This window comes from Rhinolophus sinicus, linkage group LG01 (assembly GCF_036562045.2).
Source record: "Rhinolophus sinicus isolate RSC01 linkage group LG01, ASM3656204v1, whole genome shotgun sequence".
Taxonomy (NCBI): domain Eukaryota; kingdom Metazoa; phylum Chordata; class Mammalia; order Chiroptera; family Rhinolophidae; genus Rhinolophus; species Rhinolophus sinicus.
In genome coordinates, this window is record NC_133751.1 from 147330890 (window position 1) to 147356865 (window position 25976).

General features: G+C 35.2%; 1 protein-coding gene and 1 pseudogene across 7 annotated transcripts in view; one reads left to right on the forward strand and one right to left on the reverse strand.

Annotated features, from left to right (window-relative positions):
* Positions 1-25976, forward strand: part of MARCHF7 (membrane associated ring-CH-type finger 7) — a 54072-nt gene that overhangs the window by 1278 nt on the left and 26818 nt on the right. For all 7 annotated transcript variants that reach the window (XR_002137005.2, XR_012497707.1, XM_019727257.2 and 4 more), the window contains one exon: positions 15648-15812. Coding sequence is in view for 5 of the 7 variants with exons in the window: in XM_019727257.2 (XP_019582816.2) it covers positions 15660-15812 (153 nt within the window). In the remaining 2 variants the exon portion in view is untranslated. The remainder of the gene's footprint in view (positions 1-15647; positions 15813-25976) is intronic.
* Positions 16176-16581, reverse strand: LOC109445241 (small ribosomal subunit protein eS12; annotated as a pseudogene).

The window sequence follows — 25976 nt, forward strand, 5'->3', positions numbered from 1 at the left end:
AAATTATTTAACCTCTCAGATTTCCTTAGAAGTATAGCAGTTAATTCCTAGACTTGAAGAGGGCATTCAATTAGATGGGGTAGTGTGTAGCAGTCAAGATACTGGTGGACCTAATACTTGTGGAGTGTATTTTTAATGGATACAAACAGTTGGAATTGATATCTGATGTCCAGTTGTTTATATTCACGAATTATGGTCCGAATAACCTTAAAGTTTTTCTCTGCCTCTAATGTGTTCCCCATCAAGTGCTGACTGCTTCACACACAACATACATATTTATTTAAGTTCTCTGCTACAAATGTTTTTAGGTAAGAACTTTTTACAACTCTTATTTTGCCCTAAATTATACCATAGATGTAAGCATGGTGGGTATGCATAATCTTGGGTTCTTTCCAACGTTACATGCTGGGTCTGATATTTTGAATAAGATTAAAAATTCCTACTTACTTAAGTACAAGTGATTACTCCTTCTGCCACATTGGCAGAAGAGTTTATTTTCCTGGATAAAGCACAAAGATGCCCCTATATATAGACATGCCCAGAGGTTTTACTTGAAGGTGCCACATAATCAACTTGGATGTAAAAAGTCATCCATAGCACCGATTCAGCCAATTTTTAATTGGCTCTATCCACTTCACACAATTCGTCATCTGGTATATTGTCAAGAATTACACACATTTTAATAATTATATTTTAGGGAAATAATTGTAATAGTACAAAATTATTGTATAATATAAAACATTTTTTTGATAATTTGTTATTTGTTGTAGCCTGGCTACTAGATTAGGGCTTCACATTACAAGAATAAGCTTGACAGCATCTACCCTCCACAACACACACTTTAGTCATCAGACTAACATATCAACAACTATTGCTATTATCTTAGTTAAGTGCATGGTAGCACTGTGGGAGCATAGAAGAGGGGTGTTTAATCATGGGGAAAATGTTACCTGAAGTCTTGCCTTAACTGAGATGGAAGGATAACTAAGAGTTTGATGAGGAAACTGCAAAGTCATGGAATCATGGTTTTAGGACTGGACAGTTTGTTCTTCATAGCTGAAACAAATTGAATGGAAGGTTAGCATGACGTAAAAGACCTTCTGTATTTTACAAAATTAGTGCTCTATGGGAATGGAGAACTATTGAATTTCTAAAGCAAATAAAAATGTTTTTGTTATCTTTGCTGATACATACTTCTGTTACTACAGATAATTAAGTGCCAGTGCCGATAATAAAGTGGGAAATGCACAGGCTTTCATCAGACCTCATTTTTAACCAATAAATTTAAGAACTAATCAATCTTGTAACTTAATTAACAGAAGCAACAACTGATCACATCAAGATGATTTCAATTTAAAATGAGTAAAATTTTGAGTTTCCACTAAGATACACTTGAGTTTACAAAAGCAGAATTCTGTTACAATGAAAATAATTTATCTTCTCACAAATCATTATTTTACAAAAATTCTATCTTTGATATAATTGCTAATCATAAGATGAACCCAAAAGAGGGGGATAAAATTATAATTTGAGAGTTGGCTGGGTTTTAATTTTCACTGACCTTAATTTTTAACTTTTCTACTCTGGTCTCAGCTCATGTGATCAAAGCTGGTTTTTCTTGCTCTCAAATATATTTCTCTGTGACTCTACCGGTTAGACTAGATCAGTTGAATACCTGGTTTTAAAATCACCTACTGCTCTACACCCACTTTTGTCAACAGCTTTAAAAGAGGGCAAATTTTGAATCTTAAAATCTAGTTCTCATCTTTCCATTATGATCATTGCACTTCAGTGTAATGTATTTCTCACTTTCCAGGAAAAAACCCTAAAATGGTTTCCACTTGATGAAGATTGAAATTTGAGACTTAACACATTAAACATGTACTTCAAAGGAGAACAGATTATCTCATAAAGTACTGTAATGTAGACTTAACATCATAGTAATATTTCTCATGGAGATGTTAAACTTTTTTCTACTTATATTTTTTAAGACCTGGGTATACTAGTACCTGTGTCTTAAATATTTGTAAGCTAAAAATCAAGAGGCATTTCTCAAAAGACCTAAGAAGTTCTGTGCTTTTAAAGTGCTTGCTTCGTGTGACCACCCTTAGCTTCCACGTCTCCATGTTTACGAAGATCAAGAAAACACTAGGACTTCCTTTGAGGAAAAAAAATTTCCCCAGAAGCAGATTTTTTTTTAAACAAAAGGATATTATACCAAGTGGAGGTAAATAATGGAATTGTAACTGTGTTTATATTTCTGGAAGACAATTGACTGTTACAGTACACTGGTATTTTGTGTGATAACTTGGTCCTTCATGCCATGAATTTATTGTATAGTAATGTTTGCTAATTCAGTAACTACAAGTCCCCTGCATTTTTAAGACAAATTCAAAGACCCTGAAATTGAATCAGATTTTTCATGGGTGTATGTTGATGTAGTAATTGTAGGACAGTAAAAGTTAGGATAAGTTATGAAGCTTTGTTGCTGCATAGCAAACTGCCTCAAAATTTAGTGGATTAAAACTGTTTTTTTTTACAGTTCTGAGTGCTTGTTGGACAGTTATACGGGTTTTGCCTGGGTTGTCTCATGTACCAGCAGTAAGCTGAAGGATTTCTCCGGCTGCAGGTTCCAAGATGGCATCACTCACATGTCTGGCAGTTGGTGTTGGTTAACATTTAGGCTTTGCTCCATGTGTTCTTTTATGACCAGGGGTTCTTAAAACAACAACCCAAGAGAAGTTAAGTGGAAGCTATAAGGCTTCTTACAGCCTGGCAGATCATATAATGTCACTTAACACTGCATTCTTTTAGTCAGAGTAAGTCTCACGAGGTTAGCCCACATTCAAAGGGTGGGGAAGTAAGATTTCACCTCTTCCTGGGCAGCAACAGCATCACAACGCAGAGGAGTGTGCAAACTTGGATGGGAAGGATTTATAGCTGTATTTTGTCATTTACCACAGGTTGCTTAGAACATTTTAAGAACACACATCCTTATTGATGTCATGATTGGGATTTGTTTTAAAATAGTGAATAAAATAAAAAACATGATAGGTTAATTGTTGAAGACTGTTGATTGTCCATGGAGGTTCATTATTGTCTCTACTTTTGTGTGTGTTTGAAATTTTTCATAATGAAAACAATTTTAAGACATACTCAGGTAATCTCAACTGCATTTTGTGAAGTTTTTACCTTGTGAAGATTTTAACCTTACCTTCCACTTAGTATTTACTAGAATAGTACTTTATTGTTTAATATTTATTACTTTGTGGCATGTAGATACTAACGAGTATAAACCAGCAGCACTGCAATTTAGAAAGCGAATTAGTCTTTGTTTTTTATAGATTTTATTGTAATATAAGTTGTGAAAAACATGTCTTTTCATTTGCAAATAACTTTTTCTGTTATTTATCAAAGTAAGACCAAGTACATTAAATAAATTTTGGAAAACTAAGAAAAAAGAAGAAAACAAAACCCACCCAGAGATACAGTAAAATGTCAATGGCTGTTTTTTCCAAATTTTTTATGCGTGTACTTATGTATGTAAGGTATATAAGTTTCTTTACCCTCCAGTGATTATCTTCGTATACATTAATGTGAATGAGTTAAAAAAATTTTTTTCTATGTGTTAAAGACAAATTTCAAATAATGAAAAGCCAATAGAATGTCTACTAAGCTGTAAGGAAAATCTTTTAACACTGATGACATTGCTTAATAATAGCTAGCATTTCCTGAATGCATACGATGTGCCAGCAAAGTTCACAGTGTACCTGTGAAGTTGGTACTGTTATTCCTATTTTCATAGGTAAAGGAGTTCATCATTAGAGAGATTAAGCCTGGAGTCGCACTAAGTAAAGGAGACAGCTTTGAGTGCCAGCTTTGACAGACATCAAAGCTTGCACTCTTAAGTATCCTGTTTTTATAAATACAATAGTTAGGAATTGGCTCATGTGCTGAAAATTGGGCAATGCTTAATATATCTTGCCAAGCCTCAGTTTCCTATTTTGGAAAAAAATACCCTTTATTAATGAATGCATTTAAAATAAGAGAAGGCTTAGTTTTTGTTTTGTTTTTTAATATGGATAGGGCTAGGGCCTTTTTGTTAATCTGGTTATTTGGTTTATGACTACTGTGTGACTTGGCAGATCCAGAACAAATCTCTTTATAAGCAGAATCAATGAAAAACTTGAGTGTTATACTGCTGTTTCTCTGATCTTAGGAATTCACAGCTTTTCCAAATTTAGTAATAAACCCAAAATCCAAGCCCTGTTTGATAGGCAACTTGTGGTAGTGCTCAGGCAAAAAGCTTCACTCTTAAGTAGGGTGCTAGGTAGACCTCCTCTGTGCCATGCGTTTTCTTATATACTGCCTGAAGTTTTTCAGTTTACTTTTTCACAGTGCCCAAACTCTACTAATTAGATGTAGTCAGTGAAGGGGCGGGGGCACTAAAGCTGACCAGATGGAAGGTACAGTACTGGGAGAAGGCAAGGAGATACTGTATGTATACGGGAAAAAGTAAATCAACGTAAGTGATTGAAAGTATTTTCTCCCCAGACTGCTCCTCCTGTGTTTTGTAAACTATTTCTGACATGCTTCTAGACCTTTTCTGGGCACTTCGGACTACTCATTCCTTAAAACCAGCTCGTGGTAGTGTGTGTCTCCTTGTCCTCCACTCCCAACTCCGTGGGAAAAAGTGTGTGCGCGCACATGTGTTCTAGTTCTTCAGTAACTGAAGAATCCCTCCCCACCACTCTTTTCTATTTGAGATGTATTGTCTCTGCCTTCTATCCATTTACTTTGGGCCTTCACTCATTTGTCTTGGAGCCACCGTATCTCTTCCTAATGACTTGTTCTTAATACTGATTTACTTTGGGTTTTTTTGTTTGTTTACGTGATGCTGGTTCAAAATCTTGAGTAGCTCCTAAGCCTGTAGCCTGTATCAGTAGTTTGTTCCCCCACAGTTCCACAAAGGTAATACAATTAATTACGGAGTTTCAGTATTATGAGAATTGCAGGAAGCTGTGTATGAATCTATTAAGGTTAGGCAAAATAGGTAAAGTTTTGTTAGACTACTAATTGTTTCATGTTTAAGAACTCTAATTATCAGGAACATAATTTCTGGGATCCTTAAGGAAAAAATGTACAAATTACTGGTGGTAAAAAACTTCAAAACTGTTGCCTTATTAAAGTACAGACTCCTAAGCAGAGAACACAAGATTGCCTTTACTGTCTGGATATAATCTGCATTTGATTTCCTTCAGAGTCCTTCCCGTGTTCCTCTCCCTTTCCATGCCTTTAATTTCACCCCCTCACGCTTACATTTTCAACATCTTTAGTATCTTTATACCTTCTTCCTCTTTTTCTGTTTTCATTCTTCAGAGGTCAGCTCACCTCCTTTGAAGTCTCTTATCTGGAACTTTTGGCTTACTGCTCAATAGTCCCATAACATTTTCAGATTTTTTAAAAGTATAATGATTGTCAACAGTCTGGTTTGAGTAATCTAGCTATTAGTATAATTGTTAATTATTCTAGTTGGTATTTGTTGGTGTTTTTGATGCAGAGCCTTCATCAGTTTTGGGAAATTTTCAGCCAGTAGCTCTGGTTTTTTTTCTCTGCCCTAGTTCTTTCCTTCTATATAACTCAAATGTACTAAAGACTTTCTTATTCTTCCTTAGTGTCTCTTAAACTCTCACCTGTGTTTACCATCATATGTTTTTCCATGATTCAGTCTGGATAATTTGCATCTAGCCTATTTCCCAGTTCCTTATTTTTCAAATTCATCAGTTCCCCGCTTTGCTACCTTGGGGCTCCCTCTTCTTCTGGTTCCACTGACTTAGCAATGGATTGATTTTTTTTATTTTCTTTTCCTTGTATTTTTGTATGGTGTAAATTTTTTTTTAAACTAGTTTCAGATGTACAAAACAATATAGTGATTAGATGTTTACACATCTCACAAAATGATAAACCCTAAAAGTCTGCTACCCATCTTACACTGCATAGCTATTACAATACAATAAGACTGACTATATTTCCTATACTGTACTTAACATCCTGTGATTATGTATATTTTTTAAAATTATAGTTGACACTCAATATTGTTTTATTAGATTGGTGCAAAAGTAATTGTAGTTTTTGCAATTATTTTTATCATTTTAAACACAATTACTTTTGCACCAACCTAATTAATTAGTTTCAGGTGTACAGTGTAGTGGTTAGGAATTTATATAATTTATGAAGTGGTCTCCAATAAGCCTAGTACCCATCTGACACTATTCATAGTTTTTACAGTATTGACTGTATTCCCCATACTATATTTCACATCCCCGTGACTATTTTGTACTACTAATTTGTACTTCTCAATCCCTTCACCTTCCTTATCCATCCCCTCAACCCTCTTTCCTTCTCGCCGCCATCAGTTTGTTCTCTGTATTTATGAGTCTATTTCTGTTCTGTTTGCTCGTTTATTCTGTTCTTTAGATTCCATATATAAATGAGGTGATATGGTATTTATCTTTCTCTGTCTGACTTATTTCACTTAGCATAATACCCTCTAGGTCCATCCATGTTGTTGAAATATGTGGTGTAATTTTTGATTGAATGCCAAATCCTGTAAATGAAAAAACAGTAGAGACTTTGGGATATGTGTGCCTGGAAATGTACAAACTCCGCTTCTGTCTGACTTACTGTGGGGGGTTGAGTTGGTTTAGGATGTAGTTGAGCTGGGTTTGAGCTTTATGATTGCTTTATTGACCTTCAGATAAAGCACATTAAGCATCACATAGTGGCCGTTCACTGTTGCAGTAGTGGACAGCCGCTCCGTGGTGCTTCACGCGAGACCTGGGCTGGCAGGGTTCCTTTCAGTATTCTTTCTCTAGCTGCAGCGTCAGCAGTGGACTGCTGTTGCTTCTTGGACCAAAGCTCATGGTGAATGGGAGTGTTCTTAGCTCTGTGCATCCTTCTCCAGTCTTAGGCAACTCTGTGTGCCTTATCCTCAGAGGTGGGGCTGTCCCAAGATTTCTGCCCTTCTCCCTGCCTCCTGCAGTGGAGTCTAGAGTGCAGGCAGATTACTGCCACCACCCCGTCACTTCCAGCTGATCTTTGCCTTGTACTGGAGGAGTGTCTGGGGCAGGCAGGTTTCATAGCCCTTCTCCAGTGGCCACAAGACCATCTGCCTTGTATAGATGCAGAAATTGGATTTCCTACCCCTTTCCTAGCAACAGCTGTTCTTACCTTGTACTCACGCAGAGTGGAGCATGGATGAGCCTAGCCTCTTCAGGTTCTCCTTCTCTTAAAAATAGGCAGGCCCTGTGTGGTCATACTCCAGAAACGGAGACTGCCAGGCCAGGCCTCCTGTTTGTCCTCGTTCTTTCTTTTGAACACCCAGTGGAGGCCTGTGGAAGAGACATTTTATATTGAGGTTCCCAGAGTTTCTAAACTGTCATACTAGCAAATATTTGGCCTTCAGGACTTTAAGAATTTGAGAAAATTTGACTTGTTTCTTACCAGCTTTTATGGTGGTCATCTTTGTCCCATCTCTCTTTGTTGGAGGGTCTTGCCATTCTTTGTATTTCAGTTCATTTGAGTGCCTTGCAATCTCAGTTCTGGTGGACTCAATAAAAGTGATATAGTAGATTATCTGGCTTATTCATGGTAGAGTAGGAGTGATTTGTGGCTATCTTAATACCAAGGAGAGATGAAACACTTCCCCCCAATTTTGTGTGTTTTATTTTGCTTGAAAATATTCAAGTACAGAAAAGTTGAGAAAACAGTAAAATTAATATCCATATAACCTCACCTACATTCAGAAGTTAATATTAGTTGCTGTATTTGCTTTGTATCTATATAGGTTATATGTAACTTTACATGTAGTGCTTATTTTCTAAAATATGTATTGTTATTTTAGAACCATTTCGTATTAAGTTGGAGACATCGCGACACGTTGCTAAAATTCAGTCTATATTCAAACTTCCTGGGGTTTTTTTGTTCTGTTTTTTTAAACTTTTATTTAAATGTGTTTTCCAGGACCCATCAGCTCCAAGTCAAGTAGTTGTTTCAGTCTAGCTGTGGAGGGCGCAGCTCACAGTGGCTCATGTGGGGAATCGAACCAGCAACCTTGTTAAGAGCACCGCGCTCTAACCAACTGAGCTGGCCAGCTGCTCCCTCCTGTTGTTTTTTTGAATAAGGATTCAATAAAGGTTCATGCATTGCATTTGATTTTGTTTAGTTTCAAACTAGAACAGTACAGTGCTTTCATATTTTTTTTCTTGTGACGTTGACTTTTTGAAGAATCCATGCCAGTTATCTTACAGAATGTTCTCCATTTTGGGTGTGTCTCATCCTTGTGTCATTTACATTTAATTATGTTTATTGTATTTTTCAGTTCTAAAATTTTAGTTCATTTTTCAAGTGCTTTGATTTTTATGTGTTCTTTTCCCTGCACATATTTTTAAGCTCTCTTCATTTAAGTATTGCAAATATAGTTGTTGTATATAATCTACCTGAAATACTTGATTTGACATTTTTGCTAGCCTATTTTATCTCTCATGTGTTGCATCTCAAGGACCTTGTTTATGGTGCCTTATTTCATTGTATGCTTAGTTATCTCCTGCTCATTATACTTGAAAGATTGTAGATATAATCTGAAGCCTAGCATGAAGGCATATTCCTCCAGGAAGATTTGTGTTTGCTTCTGTCAGGTACTTGGTGGCGTACTAGGTTAGGACCACCTTAAACCTAATTGAAGGTTTAACCTTAATTTGCTGTCCAGGAAATAGCAACCTTAGCTGCCAACATGCACAAGAACTGGTTTACTTCTGGTTTGACTCTTACCCTGTTGTTGGAGACCTTTGGAGTCCAGCTGATTGTGATGCCTAATAGATTCCAAACCTTGTGCATGTCTGGGGTTTGATTTCCTTATGTGAGACTGGCAAATTGAAATTTAAATTTTCTGGATTTACAAATACCCTGAGCGCAAAAGTGGCTTTTTGTACTTTCATATCTTTCAGATTCCCGTTTTCCCTTTATTATTTACGTAGTAATTCCTTATTATCTTGTCATCCCTTCATTGCTTTGAAAAGGATGTTCTTTATGTTTTATTTAATATTTTTCATTGATTGAGGGGAAGGATTGGTTTGAATATTTTGCCATTATCAAGAACTGAAGATTCTCCCCCATAACATTTTGTATATATCTGCTATTACATCTTATCATAGTATTTACATATTTATTTAATTCCATTCAGTCCCCTACTCCTGAAATATGAGTTCAGGAGATGTGCTAAACTCTGGAAATGTGATGGTTAAGCACTCAGTAACTAACTCTTAAAAAGTGAGCTGGAACTAGGTTTTTGTTTTGTTTTTTCCAAGTGGTAGTTGGAAATTAAGTGAAAAGGGTAGGTTAGAGTTCTGGATGCTGGGCCAAAGAATTTAAACTTCCGTTTTAAATTAGTAGGAAACAATTGAAAGATTTATTTTGGGAAATGGTGCCATTATTCGTAGGATAAAATACAAAAGAAGAAAACTCGTAGATTAATGGTGAGTTTTCCTTTAGACAGAGCCTAGCTTGGTATTCTTAGAGACAGACTTTGTTGGTTTATTCAGAGTAGGCCTGATATCCAAGTAAAGTCTTGTTGAAAAACATTGTAAAATTTAATTTAAATTTGTTTGTATTCTAGTGTAAGTTGTGAGATGTTTTTCAGTTGTGTTTAATTAGCTTGTGATTATGAGACCTTGGTAACTTACAGATAATATCAAGCATAGAACCAGTTATAGAATTTTGCATGTCAGATAGAGTTAGTGCCTTCAGGCTTTTTACCTGGACCGAATAGATTTGAATTGTGCTGTTTTTAAGTAGGAAAACCTTTTTTTTGGTATAAAGATCCTTTATAATGTTCCAGGCCACCTAAAACATGAACTTTCCTTTAACAAGCTCTTCAGAGTTTCCTAGGAGAATGAAATTACCTACAAAAAAAGTAGTCAGTTTTTTTAGTATCTAACAACCCCACGGGTTTATGAAATAGAGCACATAAATTGTGGAGTTGGTATGAATACCTGTTTTCCACTACTGTTGCTTATGTCAGTCACTATTAAAATTCCTCAAGGTGAGGGTACACTTAACATAATTAAAAATATGACTATGTAAACTAACAGTTAAATAACAGCTTTACTCAAGAGACTTTATTTCCAAAGTCGAAAAATTCAGTAAAGTAAAACTCCCAAATATTAATCATAAGATTTTTGAGGCTTTGTGGCTCATTACCTTATTTTCTGCATTTGAAGCAAGTTCTGGACAATGGAAAATGTGGCCTTTTGCAACTGTTGGTGCCTCAGCTTTGGTCATATTTGTTGATAAGGAACTTAAGCACATTCCAGTTGAACCCATGATGCTAGGACTTCGGGGAGTCTCAGAGTACGAATTGTGTTATGTAAGTTGCATAGAAATGATGAGTGCTGTATGCAATTGAGTTGGAAGACATGGAAGACGGGTAACTATCTCTTATGCGTATGCTCCACTGTCCTGACTTCACCTATAAAGCACAAGTTCAAAGATGAAATTAAGAAGCTCAAGATGTCAACAGCAGAGCTTTTAAACAAGCTTAGGGCCCTGAACGTCTGTATAGGTCACACTATGAAGCCAGCCCTGGTGTGGTACGTTTTTATCTTATCAAACAGAGCTTGACTGTCCAATTGTGAAATCATATCATTGTATTGACCATTGTGGAAAGGTTATACATAAGATCTTTTCTTGTGTTGTACTCTTTTTCTTTTTAAATTTATTGGGCTGACATTGGTTAGTAAAATTATATAGGTTTTAAGTGTACAATTCTATAATACATCATCTATATATCACGTTGTGTGTTCACCACCCAGAATCAGGTCTCCTTCCGTCACTGTATATTTGACCCCTTTTACCCTCATCTACTACCCACCTCACCCCTCACCCTCTAGTAACCACTAAACTGTTGTCTGTGTCTATGAGTTTTTGTCTTGTTTGTTGATTTCAGCTTGTTGCACTCTTTAAGTCTTGATTAAAAGCATTAATACCTTTCAAATACCTTTTTCCTGCTAGTGTGTTATTTTTGCTGATACCTTTTCCTTTCTAGCACTTAACAACTAAATTATGTGGTTATGTAGCTTGTTTGTTCTCTACTAGACTACATCTTCTTGATAATCACTGTCCCATTTGATGTCCCCGCACCTCATCCCCTTGTTTAGTATTAATTAATGTGCCTAGCACATACTAAGCAGCTAAAAAACTATTTGATGAATGAATGAACTTAAAAAGATGCCTTATATTACCTTGTAAGTGGTCTGGTAGAAGTTTTTCAAGGACTGCACTTTTTAATTTCTTTGCTACTTTTTGTGCTTTTGACCTACAACTTACGCAACCAAATTATATAAGTTCTCTGGTAACACCTACGTTGTCAAAATTCAATCAATTTATGTAGAAGAGTTGCCAAAAATAGTTTCATATGGTATAAATTTTCTCTCTCAGAGGGCTCTGCCTCTTTGCCTTCTCTCAAGAGGTTTGTTTTGAGCAGATTTCCTACTAGGTTAGTTTCATTCTGCAAGTAAGAAGGGTATAAATATAGTCAAAGTAAACAATGAGAGGTAGGATTAAGAAGCATTATTATTGTTGAAGAAACATCTGTAACCCTGTACCTCTTAAAAAATATTTTCTTTCTGTTTAAAACCCTCAGATCACAAATAAGGTCCCTTGTTTAGTATTTTCATAGCCTTCTTGATAAAATAACTAATCTGCTGCTTGTCAGATCATTTGTGGGCTTTTGCATATCATGTCAGTGTTTTAGCCATTAATATTCATCCTAATGTATGCTTTCTTTAAAAGTCTAATTCGTAACACCTCTTTTAAATAAAATTTTGTACAGATGTATAGCTTATAAAAAGCTGAAGTGATCATATGCTTTATCATCCAAACCAGGCCACTTGCAAGAGACAACGCAAGCACTATTAATAATTGTCCTGGGGTAATGAGCACAAATTAGGACTTTTCTGGCCATAAACTAGGACTGTTCTAGGCAAACTAGGAACTATGATCATCTTACTTAACAGGAAAACAGCAGTCCTTTGCCCTACCCTGTTCTCTCATTCGTAGTCCCATTTTCCAAAGGCAGCAAACCTCAACTTTTAGCTCTTCTAGGATTTACCTTCATGTTTCTAAATGATGTGTTTGTACTGTTATTTCATGATTTTTCAATATTATATATGTTTTCCTTATTCATCATTGTCCTTGCTTCCCCTAACCACCATCAACCCACCTCGTGTTTGCAGTAAAATCAGTAAACTGTTTATATTATTATAACTATGTAAATAGTAAAGAGTTCACCCAAACACAGCAATAGCTCCTTTCTTGATTAATAGTTCTATTTTCCAAAGTTAGAAAATTTATTAAATTGCCCTTGTTCTAAGTACTCCACTTTTCTTTTCCAATTGCCACATACCAAAATAGTTTCCATTTGATGCTATTTTTTTTCTTAGAACTTTGCTTCCATTATCTGTCGTCCTGCTCCAGTCTTGATAAGTTTCCTATGCTTTCTACTTAACCTTTGTTACTGTTTCTGCTTTTGTGTCTGGTTCTTCAGTTCCTCACTCCCATTTCGCTAGCACATGCTCTTCATTTAGCTTCCTCTGGTTTTTGTTTTATTTTTCGATTGGTTTTTAAAAGATTGTGCATATCTGAAATTGTGTCCTGTTCTTCTCCATCTCACGTTTAGTTGTCAGATTGGAATTCAAGCCAGACATTTTTCTCGGTACTACAATTATTGCTTCATTGTCTTAAAGGTGTTTAAAGGTATAATTAAAGAAGCCATTCTGATTACTTTGGTATGTGACCTGTTTTTTCTCTCTTGTAACTTATAGGTGTTCTGAAATTTCACGATGATAAATTGTGCTTAGTGTTGGTCTTTCTTTGATTTGCTGAGTACTCTTGAATCTTTCAATGTGTAGATTTATATCTTTAATTCTAGATTCTTTCATTTTTTTGATAATTATTTTCCTCCATTTTCTTCTCTCTCTTTATAACTATATTACAGCCAAATGATAATTCCCTTGGACAATTCTCTTATTTTCAAGTTACATTTTCTACTTCTGGGAGGTTTACTCAGTTTACTCCCAATTCTTACGTTGAATTTATTTCAGTGTATCACATTTTTTAAAAAGTGTATCACATTGTGAATTTCCGTAGGCTTTTTATTATACTGTATTTGCTTTCTCAAGCATCCTGTTATTATTTATGAATGAATGTCTTATCCCTTTGAGGATAGTAATTAGCTTCTTTCCCTAGATTTTCTCTCAAGTCCTTTTTTTTATTGTTAACTTTGTTCTTTCATATAGGAACTCTTCCTTGGATACCTAGTGATCCTTGATGTTTGTCTATTAAGCACTAAAAAAGTTGATTAGAAACTCTTGGTGACTAGTGGACTTTGCTTTGGAGTAGGTAAACTAGCTTTGCAATTAGGAGCATTCAAAATGTTGATATCCAGAAATCCTATTTCTGGTGTTCCGTTTGGTGATTCAAGAGTAAAAACAACGTTGTAGAAACAAAACCAGGAAAGAGTCCTTGGGTCTCAACATTGAGTGTATAGATTTTCTTTTATTCCTTATACTTAACCCCCCCAGAGATGATTGTATATTTGGGGCGGGGGGGATTGCTTGTGAGATCCTTATTCTCCAGAGAACAAATATCCTATTTTTAGGAGAATGAACCTAGGGGAAGACTTTGGGGTTTTACTGCTCCAACTACAGATTTTAATTCAACAACTGTCTTTTCAACCCTTTTTATGGTACTTTGAACCTCCAAGTCTTGGTTCTCTCCAGAGTGCTAAGGTCAAATGCTTTGCTTGTAGTTCTACCACTTTCTAAGTACCTAGGGTGTAGTTTCATCCTCTGCTGAATTATTCTACTTCTACTTTGGATTTTCCAAACATACATTGAAATCTCTTGCCTTCTATGGCCCTGCTTCCTGTTCTTTTCATGGTAGAGCTTTTGGATTAATGCACTTCATTTTATAGGGGTTTTGAAAAGAGGGGCCAAAATAAATGTACTCGTATGAAGATAACCTGTCATGTTTAACTAGAAATTCAAAATTGTCCTTTTTGATAAGCTTTCTTTGATTTAATCATATTCCACTGTATAGCTTTTACTCTGGTTTTTCATTAGCTAGATATTCTTAGTTTAATTGATATTGAACTTGTGTTACATCTTTTTCTTGTTTGCTGTGTCTTCTGCAATATAGACCATATATTTTGCTTTTTGCTCTCTTTATCCTCTCTTCTGTTATTCCTGATACCATATTTTTAGACAGGTATTATTGAAAAAGGAAATTCTTGTGTAGTAACTTTTCAGGTAGAAAGGTGATTGATCCAAGACTTATAAGTTAACAAGCATTTATATGCTTAAAACGAATTAGGTATTTTTAACTTAAGTGTTTAAATTTGAATGTTTTAATATAGCAAGTATATACGATACCTTAATCCAAACTAAGCATCAAGTAAGTGAAGTATATCTGTTTATACTTTCCTTAATTTCAAGAACACTCCCAGGACAATAAGGGAATAATTTTTGACCTTGAAAGTGGGTGGGAGAAGTTGAAAAGATTATTGTGATTTCTTTTTATTTGCTACTTTCTTTTGCCCTTCTTTGTACTCTCAACACTGGTGGCATCTCAGTTATCCAGAGGCCTCATTGTAAATCCTTTCCCCAGGAAACTTAATTTTTATTTTATTTTATAAAAGTAATATCTTTATAGCAGCACTATTTGTAATAGCCTAAAACTGGAAACAGTCCAGTGTCCACAGTAGAATAGGCAAATGAATTCTGTGTGTGAATTCTATAAAATACTACATAAACCAATTAGAGTGAACTTAATACAACTGCACGCAACAATACATATGAATCTGACAAATATATTGTTGAGCAAATGAAACCAGACATAAGAGTACCCTTTATATGATTCCATTTGTATATAGTTAAAAATCTGCTATAGTAGTGGTTACTCTTGGGCTGGGTTGAAGAATGTTTAGTGAAGAAAACTTAGAAATTATTTTCACTTTTGAGAAGGGGAGATAGACAGGAAAACAAATTACCACATAAGGTAGAATGATGTCTTAATAAAAGTATGTACAAAGGGGAAGCTCACAATGGAAAATGCTTGTTTTAAGACCATGACCAGGAAGAGAATGGGGAATGTGTAGACTTTCTAGGCATACAAAGGCCTATGAAAACATTGTGTTAAGGAGTGTGCAAATAGTACAATGTAGCTAATGTTCACAGTACAAGTATTGAACACTAATAATAGGTAAGAATAGCAAGATAATCAAGGGCAAATTCATGTAGGATTTTGTGGAGAGACAAAATTGACTAAGGAAAAGAGCCCAGGCTTTGGAAACAACAAACCTCAGTTCCTTATCCCATTTCTGTGTGCTGCATTTTATGGACAGTAGGGAGCCTTTGATAGACTTTAGACCTCTGCTTCATAGAAGAGGGGTGATGATAGTCTCATAATTTACCATGCCAGATAGAGTTAATTTGCTTGGTTAATTTTTATTTGAGCTGATGATAAAGGAGGATTAAGAATAGAAGGTTTGCATGTTTTCACAAAGGCAATTAATCAAAATTTGCATTTCACAGGAAACCTTAAGAATGGAGTCTAAACCTTCAAGGATTCCAAGGAGAATTTCTGTTCAACCATCCAGCTCTTTAAGTGCTAGGATGATGTCTGGAAGCAGAGGAAGTAGTTTAAATGATACCTATCACTCAAGAGACTCTTCATTTAGACTGGATTCTGAATATCAGGTAACCTCTTAATTTGAAATATATATACACAGTCTCTCTTTTAGAATCTTGGGGGCCACATGTTTGTTTAGATTTTAGATAAATAGTAGTGTGTGTTTATAACACCCTTAGCTGAATCTGAAGCATTCTGTAGTCAAACCACATTTGATGTGTCTGCAGCAAAATGAAAAACTTTTGGACTTCAGAATTATGAATAAGGGATTATAAAATCATCATATTTTACAAATACTTGGGAACCTTTTAACTTAAAAAAATAAGTATCAATTTAAGTATAAATTTATGTCAGTGTGGAAGATTTTATCAAAAGACTAAAAAGTTGCATCTTTTTAAAATTTTTTATTGAAACAAGCCCAGTTTATTTGTTCACTTCTTGCATTTGAAGTACTCCTTGATGACATATTTGGCCTGAGACTTTGCCATAGGCCTTAACCACCACACACCTGCAACCAACCACTTTACAGGGTTTTCCCTCTCTGTTGATTTTACAGAGGCCTACCCATTCCCCTAATTTCTTGTTGTCATCAACCTTAATTAGGTTGATTTGGTGTTCAGCACAGAGGGCCTCCACCAGCTTGATGTACATAGGTTCATCGCAGTTGGATGTAAGCACACAAAGATGAGCTTGGCGCTTGCCTGAGGCTTTGGCAGCTTCGTAGAATCCACATACTAGGCCATTGTGAATGAGGGCGGTCTTCAGCATCTCTGGTAAAGCAGTATTAACGTCCGTTACACCCCCAGCAGCAATGCTTTCCTTCTCTATGGCGGTGAGTTATGGTGGAGCTGAGTCTTGAATGCCTCCAAGCTATTGTGTGGCAGTAGGGAAAGAGCTGCATCAGTTTTCCTGAACATTATGTTCATTCATCTGACTTTTCTCTGTGAATATACAAAGCAGTGATGGAATAATGATTGTTGTGTTTTTCTTTCTTTCTTTCTTTCTTTTTTTTTTTTTTTTTTTTTTTGACAATATAGTGTCTAAATATCTTGCTTTAGTGGTAGGTGATTGTAAAATTAATAGGCTGTTTTGTGAGGATATATTACTAACAATCTTTTAGATGAATTTGGGTTAATATTCTACAATAAACTATACAAGTACTCTTTTCTTGACGTAGCTAATTTTCCTTAGGACTGACAGCATTTTGGGGTTTGAAAAGGCTTGTTAGGGGTATAACACAGTAGTTCTGGTGTAAAACAGTAGAAAGCTCAGAAAGCATGATTTATAGGTTAAAACCCCAGATCCTTTAGCTATCACTTTACTACCACCTCCCCTTCCACTCCAGCAGTAAGCAGCCACTAATCTACTTTCTGTTTCTCTAGATCTTCCTATTTTGTAGTTCCAGATACATGAGTGGAAACATACACTGTATGGTCTTTTGTGACTCGCTTCTTTTACTTAGCACGTTTTTAAGGTTCATCTGTGTTGTACATATCATCAGTATTTCATTCCTTTTATGGATCAATAATATTCCATTGTAAAGATGGATATACCACATTTTGTTTATCCATTCATCGGGATGGATATGCAGGTTGCTTTCACTTTTTGACTATTATGAATATAATGTTGCTATAATCATTTATGTGCAAGTTTCTGTGTGGACTTAAGTTTTCAATTATTTTGTGTATATACCTAAGGGTAGAATTGCTGAAGTACATATATGGTAACTCTGTATTCAGTTTCTTGAGTAATTGCTAGACTGTTGTCCAAAATGGCTGGACTATTTTGTATTTCCACCAGCAGTTGTATGTGAGGGTTCTGACTTCTCCACATCCTCGCCTACGTTTATCCTACATTTTGATTCTAGCCATCCTATCGTGGGTGTAAAGTATTGTCTCATTGCAGTTTTCATTTAGATTTCCTTGTTGTCTCATGATGTTGAGCATCTTTTCATGTGCTAATTGGCTATTTTTATAATTTGGAGGACTGTCCATTCACATCGTTTGCTCATTTTTAAATTGGGGTATTATTTTCTTACTGAGTTATAAGAGTTTTTAATTTCAAATTCCACTTTTTCACTGCTGATATACAAGAAAGTGATTGACTTTTGTATCTTAACCTTGTGTCCTGCAACCTTAACTATAATCATTTAGTATTTCCAGGAGATTTTTTTTGGTGATTCTGACTGATTTCTACATAGATGATCATATCTTCTGCAAATAAAGTTTTGTTTTGCTTCCCAATCTGTATACCTTTTATTTCCTTTTCTTGCCTTACTGCATTAGCTAGAACTTCCAGTACATTGTTAGAAAGGAATGGTGAAAAGAAGAATAAAGTAAGCCCAAAGTTAGTATAAGGAAGGAAATAACAAAGATGAGAACATAAATAAATGAAATACAGTCTGCAAAGAAAATAGGAAAGATAAGTAAAACTAGCCTTTGTTATTTTGAAAGGATTAACAAAATAGACAAACCTTTAACTAGTCTCACAAAGGAAAAAAGAGGGCTCAAATAAAAGAAATGAAAAAGGAGATGTTACGCATGATAACACAGAAATACAAAGGATCGTAAGAACTACTATGAGCAGTTATATGCCAGAAAATTGAACAAGCTATAAAAATGAACAATTTCCTAGAAACACACATCCTACCAAGACTGAATCATGAGGAAATGGAAAATCTGAACAGACTAATAGCAAGGAGATTGAATCAATAAGCAAAAACCTCTGAACAAATAGAAGTCCCGTACGAGATTACCTCACTTGTGGATGTTACCAAACATCTAAAGAATTAGTACCTATCCTTCTCAAACTCTTCCAAGAAAAACGAAGAGGAGGTAACACTTCCTCATTTTATGAACCCATTAATATCCTGATACCAAAACAAGACAAGGTTATACAAAAAAAGAAAATTATAGGTGAGTATCCTGGATGAACATAGATTCAGAAATCCTCAACAAAATATTAGCAAACCAAATTCAAGGATCATACACCATGATCAAGTGGGATTTATTCCTGGGGTGCAAGACTGGTTCAACATCTGCAAATCAGCCAGTGTGATACATCACATTAATGAAATCAAGGATAAAAATCATGTAATCGTATCAGTAGATGAAGGAAAAGCATTTAACAAAATTCAACATCTATTTATGATTTTTAAAACCTCAACAAAATTGGTGTAGAAGGAATGTACCTCAGCTTAATAAAGGCCAGATATGACAGTTACACGGAGAACATCATACTCAGTGGTGAAAAGCTGAAAGCTATTCCTCTAAGTTCAGGAACGACATGAGACAAGGATGCCCCCCTCTTGCCACCTTTATTCAACACAGCATTGGAAGCGCTAGCCAGAGCAGTTAGGCAAGAAAGAAATAAAGCAACCAGATTGGAAAGGAAGGAGTAAAACTGTGTATTTGCAGATAACATTGTATATAGAAAGCCCTAAAGATTCCACCAAAAAAAAACCTATTAAAACTAATAAATTCAGTCAAGTTGCAGGATACAAAATATACAAAAATCAGTTGCCTTTCCACATACTAATGCACTATCAGAAACTGAAATTAAGACAAAAAATTCCATTTACAATTGCATCAAAAAGAATAAAATACCTAGGAATTAATTTAACCATGGAGGTGAGTGAAAGACCTGTACACTGAAAACTATAAGACGTTGATGAAAGAAATTGAAGACACAAATAAGTTGAAATCTATTCCATGCTCATAGACTGGGAGAATTAATATTGTTATAATGTCCCTACTACCCAAAGCAATCCACAGATTTGATACAATCCCTATCAAAATACCAATTTTTTTATATATATATAGAAATAGAACAAACAATACCAAAATTTGTATAGAATCACGAAAGACCTCAAGTAGCCAAGGCATTCTTAAGAAAGAAGAACAAAGCTGGAGGCATCATGCTTCCTGGTATCAAAATATATTACAAAACTAGTAAGCAAAACAGTATGGTATTAGCATAACAGCAGACACATAGATCAATGGAACAGAACACAGCCCATAAGTAAACCCACGCATTTAGGGTCAAACAGTTTACCACAAAGGAGTCGAGAATGTACAACGGGGAAAGGACAATCTTTTCAATAATTTTTGTTGGGGAAACTATACAGCCACATGCCAAAGGATGAAACTGCACCACTATCTTAGACTATACCCCCAAATTAACTCAAAATGGATTTAAGACTTGAATGTAAGAACTGAAATCAAAAAACTTCGGAGGAAAACATGGGCAATAAGCTCTTTGACATGGGTCTTGGTGATGAGTTTTTTGGATTCGACACCTAAAGCAAAGATAACAAAAGAAAAAATAAACAAGTGGGACTACGTCAAACTAAAATGCTTCTGCACAATGAAAAGGGAACCTACCAAATGGGAGAAAATATTTGTAAATCATATGTATATCTGATGAGGGGTTAATATCCAAAATATCTAAAGAAATCACACACTTAAATAGGAAAATTTTTTAAAAATTATTTTAAAATGGCCAGAGGAGCTGAATAGCTATTTTTCCAAAGAAGATGTACAGATGGCCAATGGGTACGTGAAAAGAACATCATTAATCATCAGGAAAATGCAAATCTCAGTGGCAGTGAGCTATCACCTCAAATGCCTTCAAGTAGCTGTTATCAAAAAGACAAGAAGTATTGGTGAGGATAGAGAAAAAAGAACTCTTGTGCATTGTTGGGAATGTAAATTGGTGTAGCCGCTATGGAAAACAGTATGGAGGGTCCTGAAATCTAAAAATAGAACCACCATATGATCCACCACTTACAATTATGGTTATTTATCTGAAGGAGAGACAAAAACACTAATTTGAAAAGATAGCTGTACCTCATGTTTATTGCAGCAGGATATTTTGTATCCTGCAGTCAAGTTGGGTAAAGGGGGTCAAAAGGTACAAACTTAAGTCGTGGGGATGTAATGTACAGCATGGTGACTAGTTAATAATACTGTATTGTACATCTGAAAGTTGCTTAGAGAGTAGATCTCAAGTTTTGAACAAAAGGTAAAAGAAGTTTGCATTGGTTGTGGATATTAAATAGAATCATTGTAGTGATCATTTCATAATATATACATATATTTCAAATCATTATGTTGTACACCTGAAAGTAACATAATGTTATATTTCAATTATGTCTTTTTAAAATAGAAAAGGAGTAAGAGGAGACATCCTTTCCTTGTACCTGATCTTAGTGGGAAAGCTCCGAGTTTCTCAATATTAAGTATGTTAGCTGTTCTATTCTTTATCAAATTGAGGAAGTTACCCTCTATTTTTAGTTTGCTGAGAGTTTTTATCATAAAAGGGGCATTGGATTTTATCAGATGCCTTATCTTCATCTATAATATAGTCATGTGGTCTTGTTTCTTTAGCTTATTGATAGACTAAATTGATTTTCAGATGTTGACCAGCCTTACATACCTGGGTTAAATCCCACTTGGTCATCATGGTGTATAATTCTTTTTATACTTTTTTTTTGGATTCGGTTTGCTAATATTTTCTTGAGGGTTTTTGCGTGTATCTTCATGGGAGATACTGGTTTGTAGTCTTTTTTGTTTGTTTTGTTATTGTTACATCTTTGTCTGGTTTTGGTATTAGGGTAATGCTCTCCTCATAGAATGAGTTAGGAAGTATTTTCCCTGTTTCTATCCCTTTGAAAGAGTTTGTAGAGAATTGGTATAACTTCTTCCTTAAATGTTTGGTAGAATACACCAGTGAACCCATGTGTGCCTGGTGTTTTCTGCTGTGGAAGATTACTAATTATTGATTCAATTTATGAGTTGGAAGAGTTTATAATTTTATATATTCTAGATACAAGTTCCTTATTAGATGTATGACTTGCCAGTATTTTCTCATTAACGTTCTTTTTTACTGCACTGTTTTAAGGGCATTTGTTTTGGGAATATTTTTTAAACCAATTTAGAAATAGTCTCCCAGCTAGCTCAGTCGATAGAACATGAGACTCTTAAACCAACTTAGAAATAATAATTTTCTGAATGCAAAACCGATTCATATACTAATAGTAAATGAATAATGATTTCATTGACTATCCTTCCAGTAAACCTCTTGTTGGAAGGGTAGCTTAAATAAGTATTATGAAGATAAAAATAAATAATCTGAAATGAAAAATGGATGCCTGTTAGTTATAGAAAATTGGGGATATTCCCTTTTGTTCCATGTGGATACAACATTTATAGCTATTAAGTTTTCAAACTGTTTTATTTATATATGATTTCTCAGATATACACTGTAGTACTTCACCTACTTTGGGCTATTAAGTAGCCCCCTCCTTTTATTGAGTTATAATTTGCATACCATACAATTCGCCTTTTTTATACCAGACAGCCTTTTGAGTTGAAAGTAATTCATGGAAAATGTTTACCCCAGGAGCCAAATCTGTTACCCATTCTGTGTAGACTGGAAATTTAGTGAAAATGAGAAAGAACTCCATGAAACTTGAGTTGAAATTTAATAACTTTGTATTTGCTTTTTATTTTCATATGTATGTTTATAGTCTGTAGATGACAAATGCAGAAAGATTAATTGGACTTAATGAATTAAAAAACTTTGTCAAAGGATACCATGAAGAGTGAAAATACAATGAATTCTTACATCCTAACTATAAAGACAACTCACTTTAAAATGGTGAAAGGACCTGAATAGACATGTCTGCACATATATGCAAATGGACAATAAACACATGAAAAGATGCTCAACGTCATCAGCCATTAGGGAAATGCAAATACACACTACAGTGAGATACCACTTTGTACCCATGAATTGGTTAAAATAAAAACAAGAACAAGAGTTGGTAGGTTGTGAAGAAATTGGAACCCTCATACATTGCTAATGGGATTGTTAACTGGTACAGCCACTTTGGAAAAAAGTTTAGTAATTCTTCCAAAAGTTAAAACTTTGAGTTACTGTGTATGACCCATCACTTTGACCCAAGATCTTGAATATGAATATTGATAGCAGCATTATTCATGATAGACAAAAAGTGAAAATGACCCTAAAGCTATTAGGTTGATGCAAAAGTAATTGTGGTTTAAAAGGTTAAAAATAATTGTAGGGCCTGGCCCGGTGGGTCAGGCGGTTGGAGCTCTGTGCTCCTAACTCCGAAGGCTGCCGGTTCGATTCCCACATGGGCCAGTGGGTTCTCAACCACAAGGTTGCTGGTTCAAGTCCTCGAGTTCCTCAAGGGATGGTGGGCTCTGTCCCCTGCAACTAAGATTGAACACGGCACCTTGAGCTGAGCTGCTGCTGAACTCCCTGATGGCTCGGTTGGAGCGTGTCCTCTCAACCACAAGGTTGCCGGTTCAACTCCCGCAGGGGATGGTGGGCAGTGCCCCCTGCAACTAGCGACGGCAACTGGACCTGGAGCTGAGCTGTGCCTTCCACAACTAAGACTGAAAGGACAACAACTTGAAGCTGAACGGCACCCTCCACAACTAAGATTGAAACGACTTGGAAAAAAGGCCTGGAAGTACACACTGTTCCCCAGTAAAGTCCTGTTCCCCTTCCAAAATAAAATAAAATAATAAAAGAAAATAGTTGTAAAAACCTCAGTTACTTTTGCACCAACCTAATACTTAAAACATTTTTTTTTAATTCAAGTATAGTTGGTATACAATATTATAATAGTTTTAGGTGTATCAGCTAGTGACTCGACATTTTTATACCTTATGATGTGATTACCACAGTAAATCTAGTAATTATCTGTCACCATGCAAAATTATCACTATTACTGACTATATTCCCGTTCACCTTTTCCACGCATCACCCCCCACCCCCCTCTGGCAACTGTCAGTTTGATCTCTGTTTCTGTGAATCTGTTTTTGTTTTGTTTGTTCACTTGTTTCTTTTTTTTTTTTTTTTTTTTTTTTAGATTCCACATGTAAGTGAAAGCATAGGGTATTTGTCTTATTTTACTTAGCATAATAGGATGGGTCCATCCATGTTGTTGCAAATGGCAAGATTTCGTTCATTTTATTGCTGAATAATATTCCTGTGTGTGTGTGTGTGTGTGTATGTATACATCACATCTTTTTCCATTCACCTGTCGATGGACACCTAAGTTGCTTCCATATCTTGGCTGTTGTTAATAGCGCTGCAGTGAACGTAAGGGTGCATATACCTTTTTGAATTAGTGTTTTGGATTTCTTCAGATAAATACCCAGAAGTGGAATTACTGGGTTATAAGGTAATATTTTTTAACCTTTTAGGAACCGCCACACTGTTTTTCACAGTGGCTGTGCCAGTTTTCATTCCCACCAGCGGTGCACAAGAGTTCCCTTTTCTCCACATGCTTGCCAAGCTAGTTATTTGTTGACTTTTTGATATAACCATTCTGACAGCTGTGAGGTGATACCTCTTTGCAGTTTAGATTTGCATTTCCCTGATGATTGGTGAAGTTGAGCATCTTTTCATATGTCATTTGGTCATCTGTATGTCTTTGGAGAATTGTCTATTCATGTCCTCTGCCCAATCCAAAACCACCTGTTATCTACAAAGCAGTATATTTTGCAGACAGACTTATTCCCTGATTTTATTTGGCCACCAGTAGTTCTAGACAGTGGAATAGATAAGATAGTATATTGTTAAATGATTCTCATACTTTATTGTTAAAAGAATTCAGAACGGAAAAAAAAACTAATTTCTTCAGACAGGATATTTGAACAGTGGATCAGGAAAAGGTTTGATTGTGAATTTAAGCCAGCAGAAAAAGTTTTGTTTTTCTTTTCCATATACTGATATTAACAAGCATTTTTGTCTCTGTGATGACATATAGGTTGCTACCTTTTAGAGTTGGTCATGAAAATTGTTTCCTTTGTAGTGAGTGTTTCTTTATCTCACAAGTAGCCAATGCTAGGAAACTGATTTTAAACTTACTGTTTATTTCTCACATTGTCTCTAAATTTGAATTTTTACCTTTCATAATTGCTCTGTTTCTATTACTTTTATTGTAAGAACTTACTTCTTGCTATTCCAGTGACTTCGTAGTTGAGTTTTCTACTCTCTGTTTATTCTACCCTTATACCTTTCACAATGCTCTAAGGATCTTTATAAAAAGTAGTTGATCTGATGCTATATTCTCCTTGAATAGTTACCAAAAATAATATTTATTTGCAGAAGTACTATTCAGTAGCAATTTGTTTAGTCCATGCAAAATGAGAAAAATAACGACAAGTTATGGATTTTGTACAAATAAAATGTATTCAATTTAAAAGTCTTTTATTCTGTTATATCCTTCGTGTTTTATGAGCACACAAAATGCCCTTTTAAAAAAATTGGGGACAAGATTAGATGGTATTTGCTATTTTAGATTTCCTCGTTAAAAGTGGCAATTCTTTCTAAATTTTAAACATTTTTTACTTTGGTCTCTGAAATCCAGATGTATTAAATCATTGTCATGCAGGGTAATTTTCCTAATACCCTGATAATGGCACGGAAAATGGTTTGGTTTTGAATGATCTAATGAGTTTCATCTCTTGTGCTATTCCATTTCAATGATTGAGGCTCTGGAGTACGTGGTGCAGAAGGCTTGTGAAACCAAGTTTGTGCTAAGGTGAAGAGTGCCACATTCAATTAGCAAAATATTCTCTGGGCAAGGGATGGATAAAATCCTGATGTAGCCTGTTCCTACTTTTTCAGCTTTAAATCCTCCTCTTTTCTGTATGTGTGCAGTTTATCTGTAAAGTTCCCTTAACGCATGCAGTATGCTTCTCATAATTGAAGCATATTAGAAGATCAAGTAAGTATTAATGCTACAGAACAATTTCCATCGTAGGGTGGTTAATACATCCTGTTGTGTTATCTGTTATATAATCTCCTTCCTCATTTGCCTGCCCAGTGAACTCTTACCACCTTCTATGAATCCTCACGTGATTTCTTCAGGCTCTTTTCTGTAAAACTTTAAACATACCTCCTGTTAGTCTTATTTATATTATAATTATTTATTTACTTGTTATCTGTACTCTAGAACTCTTAGATGGAGCACATTATTTGGTTTCTTAACATTTATCAACTGAATGTTAGATTAACAGACTGAATTTATGGTTCATGATACATTCCATTTTTAACTTTGTCAAGAAATATAACACTTGTAAGAACATTGTTTGCTTTTAATATTCTTTAATAAAATCAACTGCACATACATGTTAAAATTATTTTTTAAATGTTTTCCCTTTATTCCCTAGAAATTACTTTTATTTTAG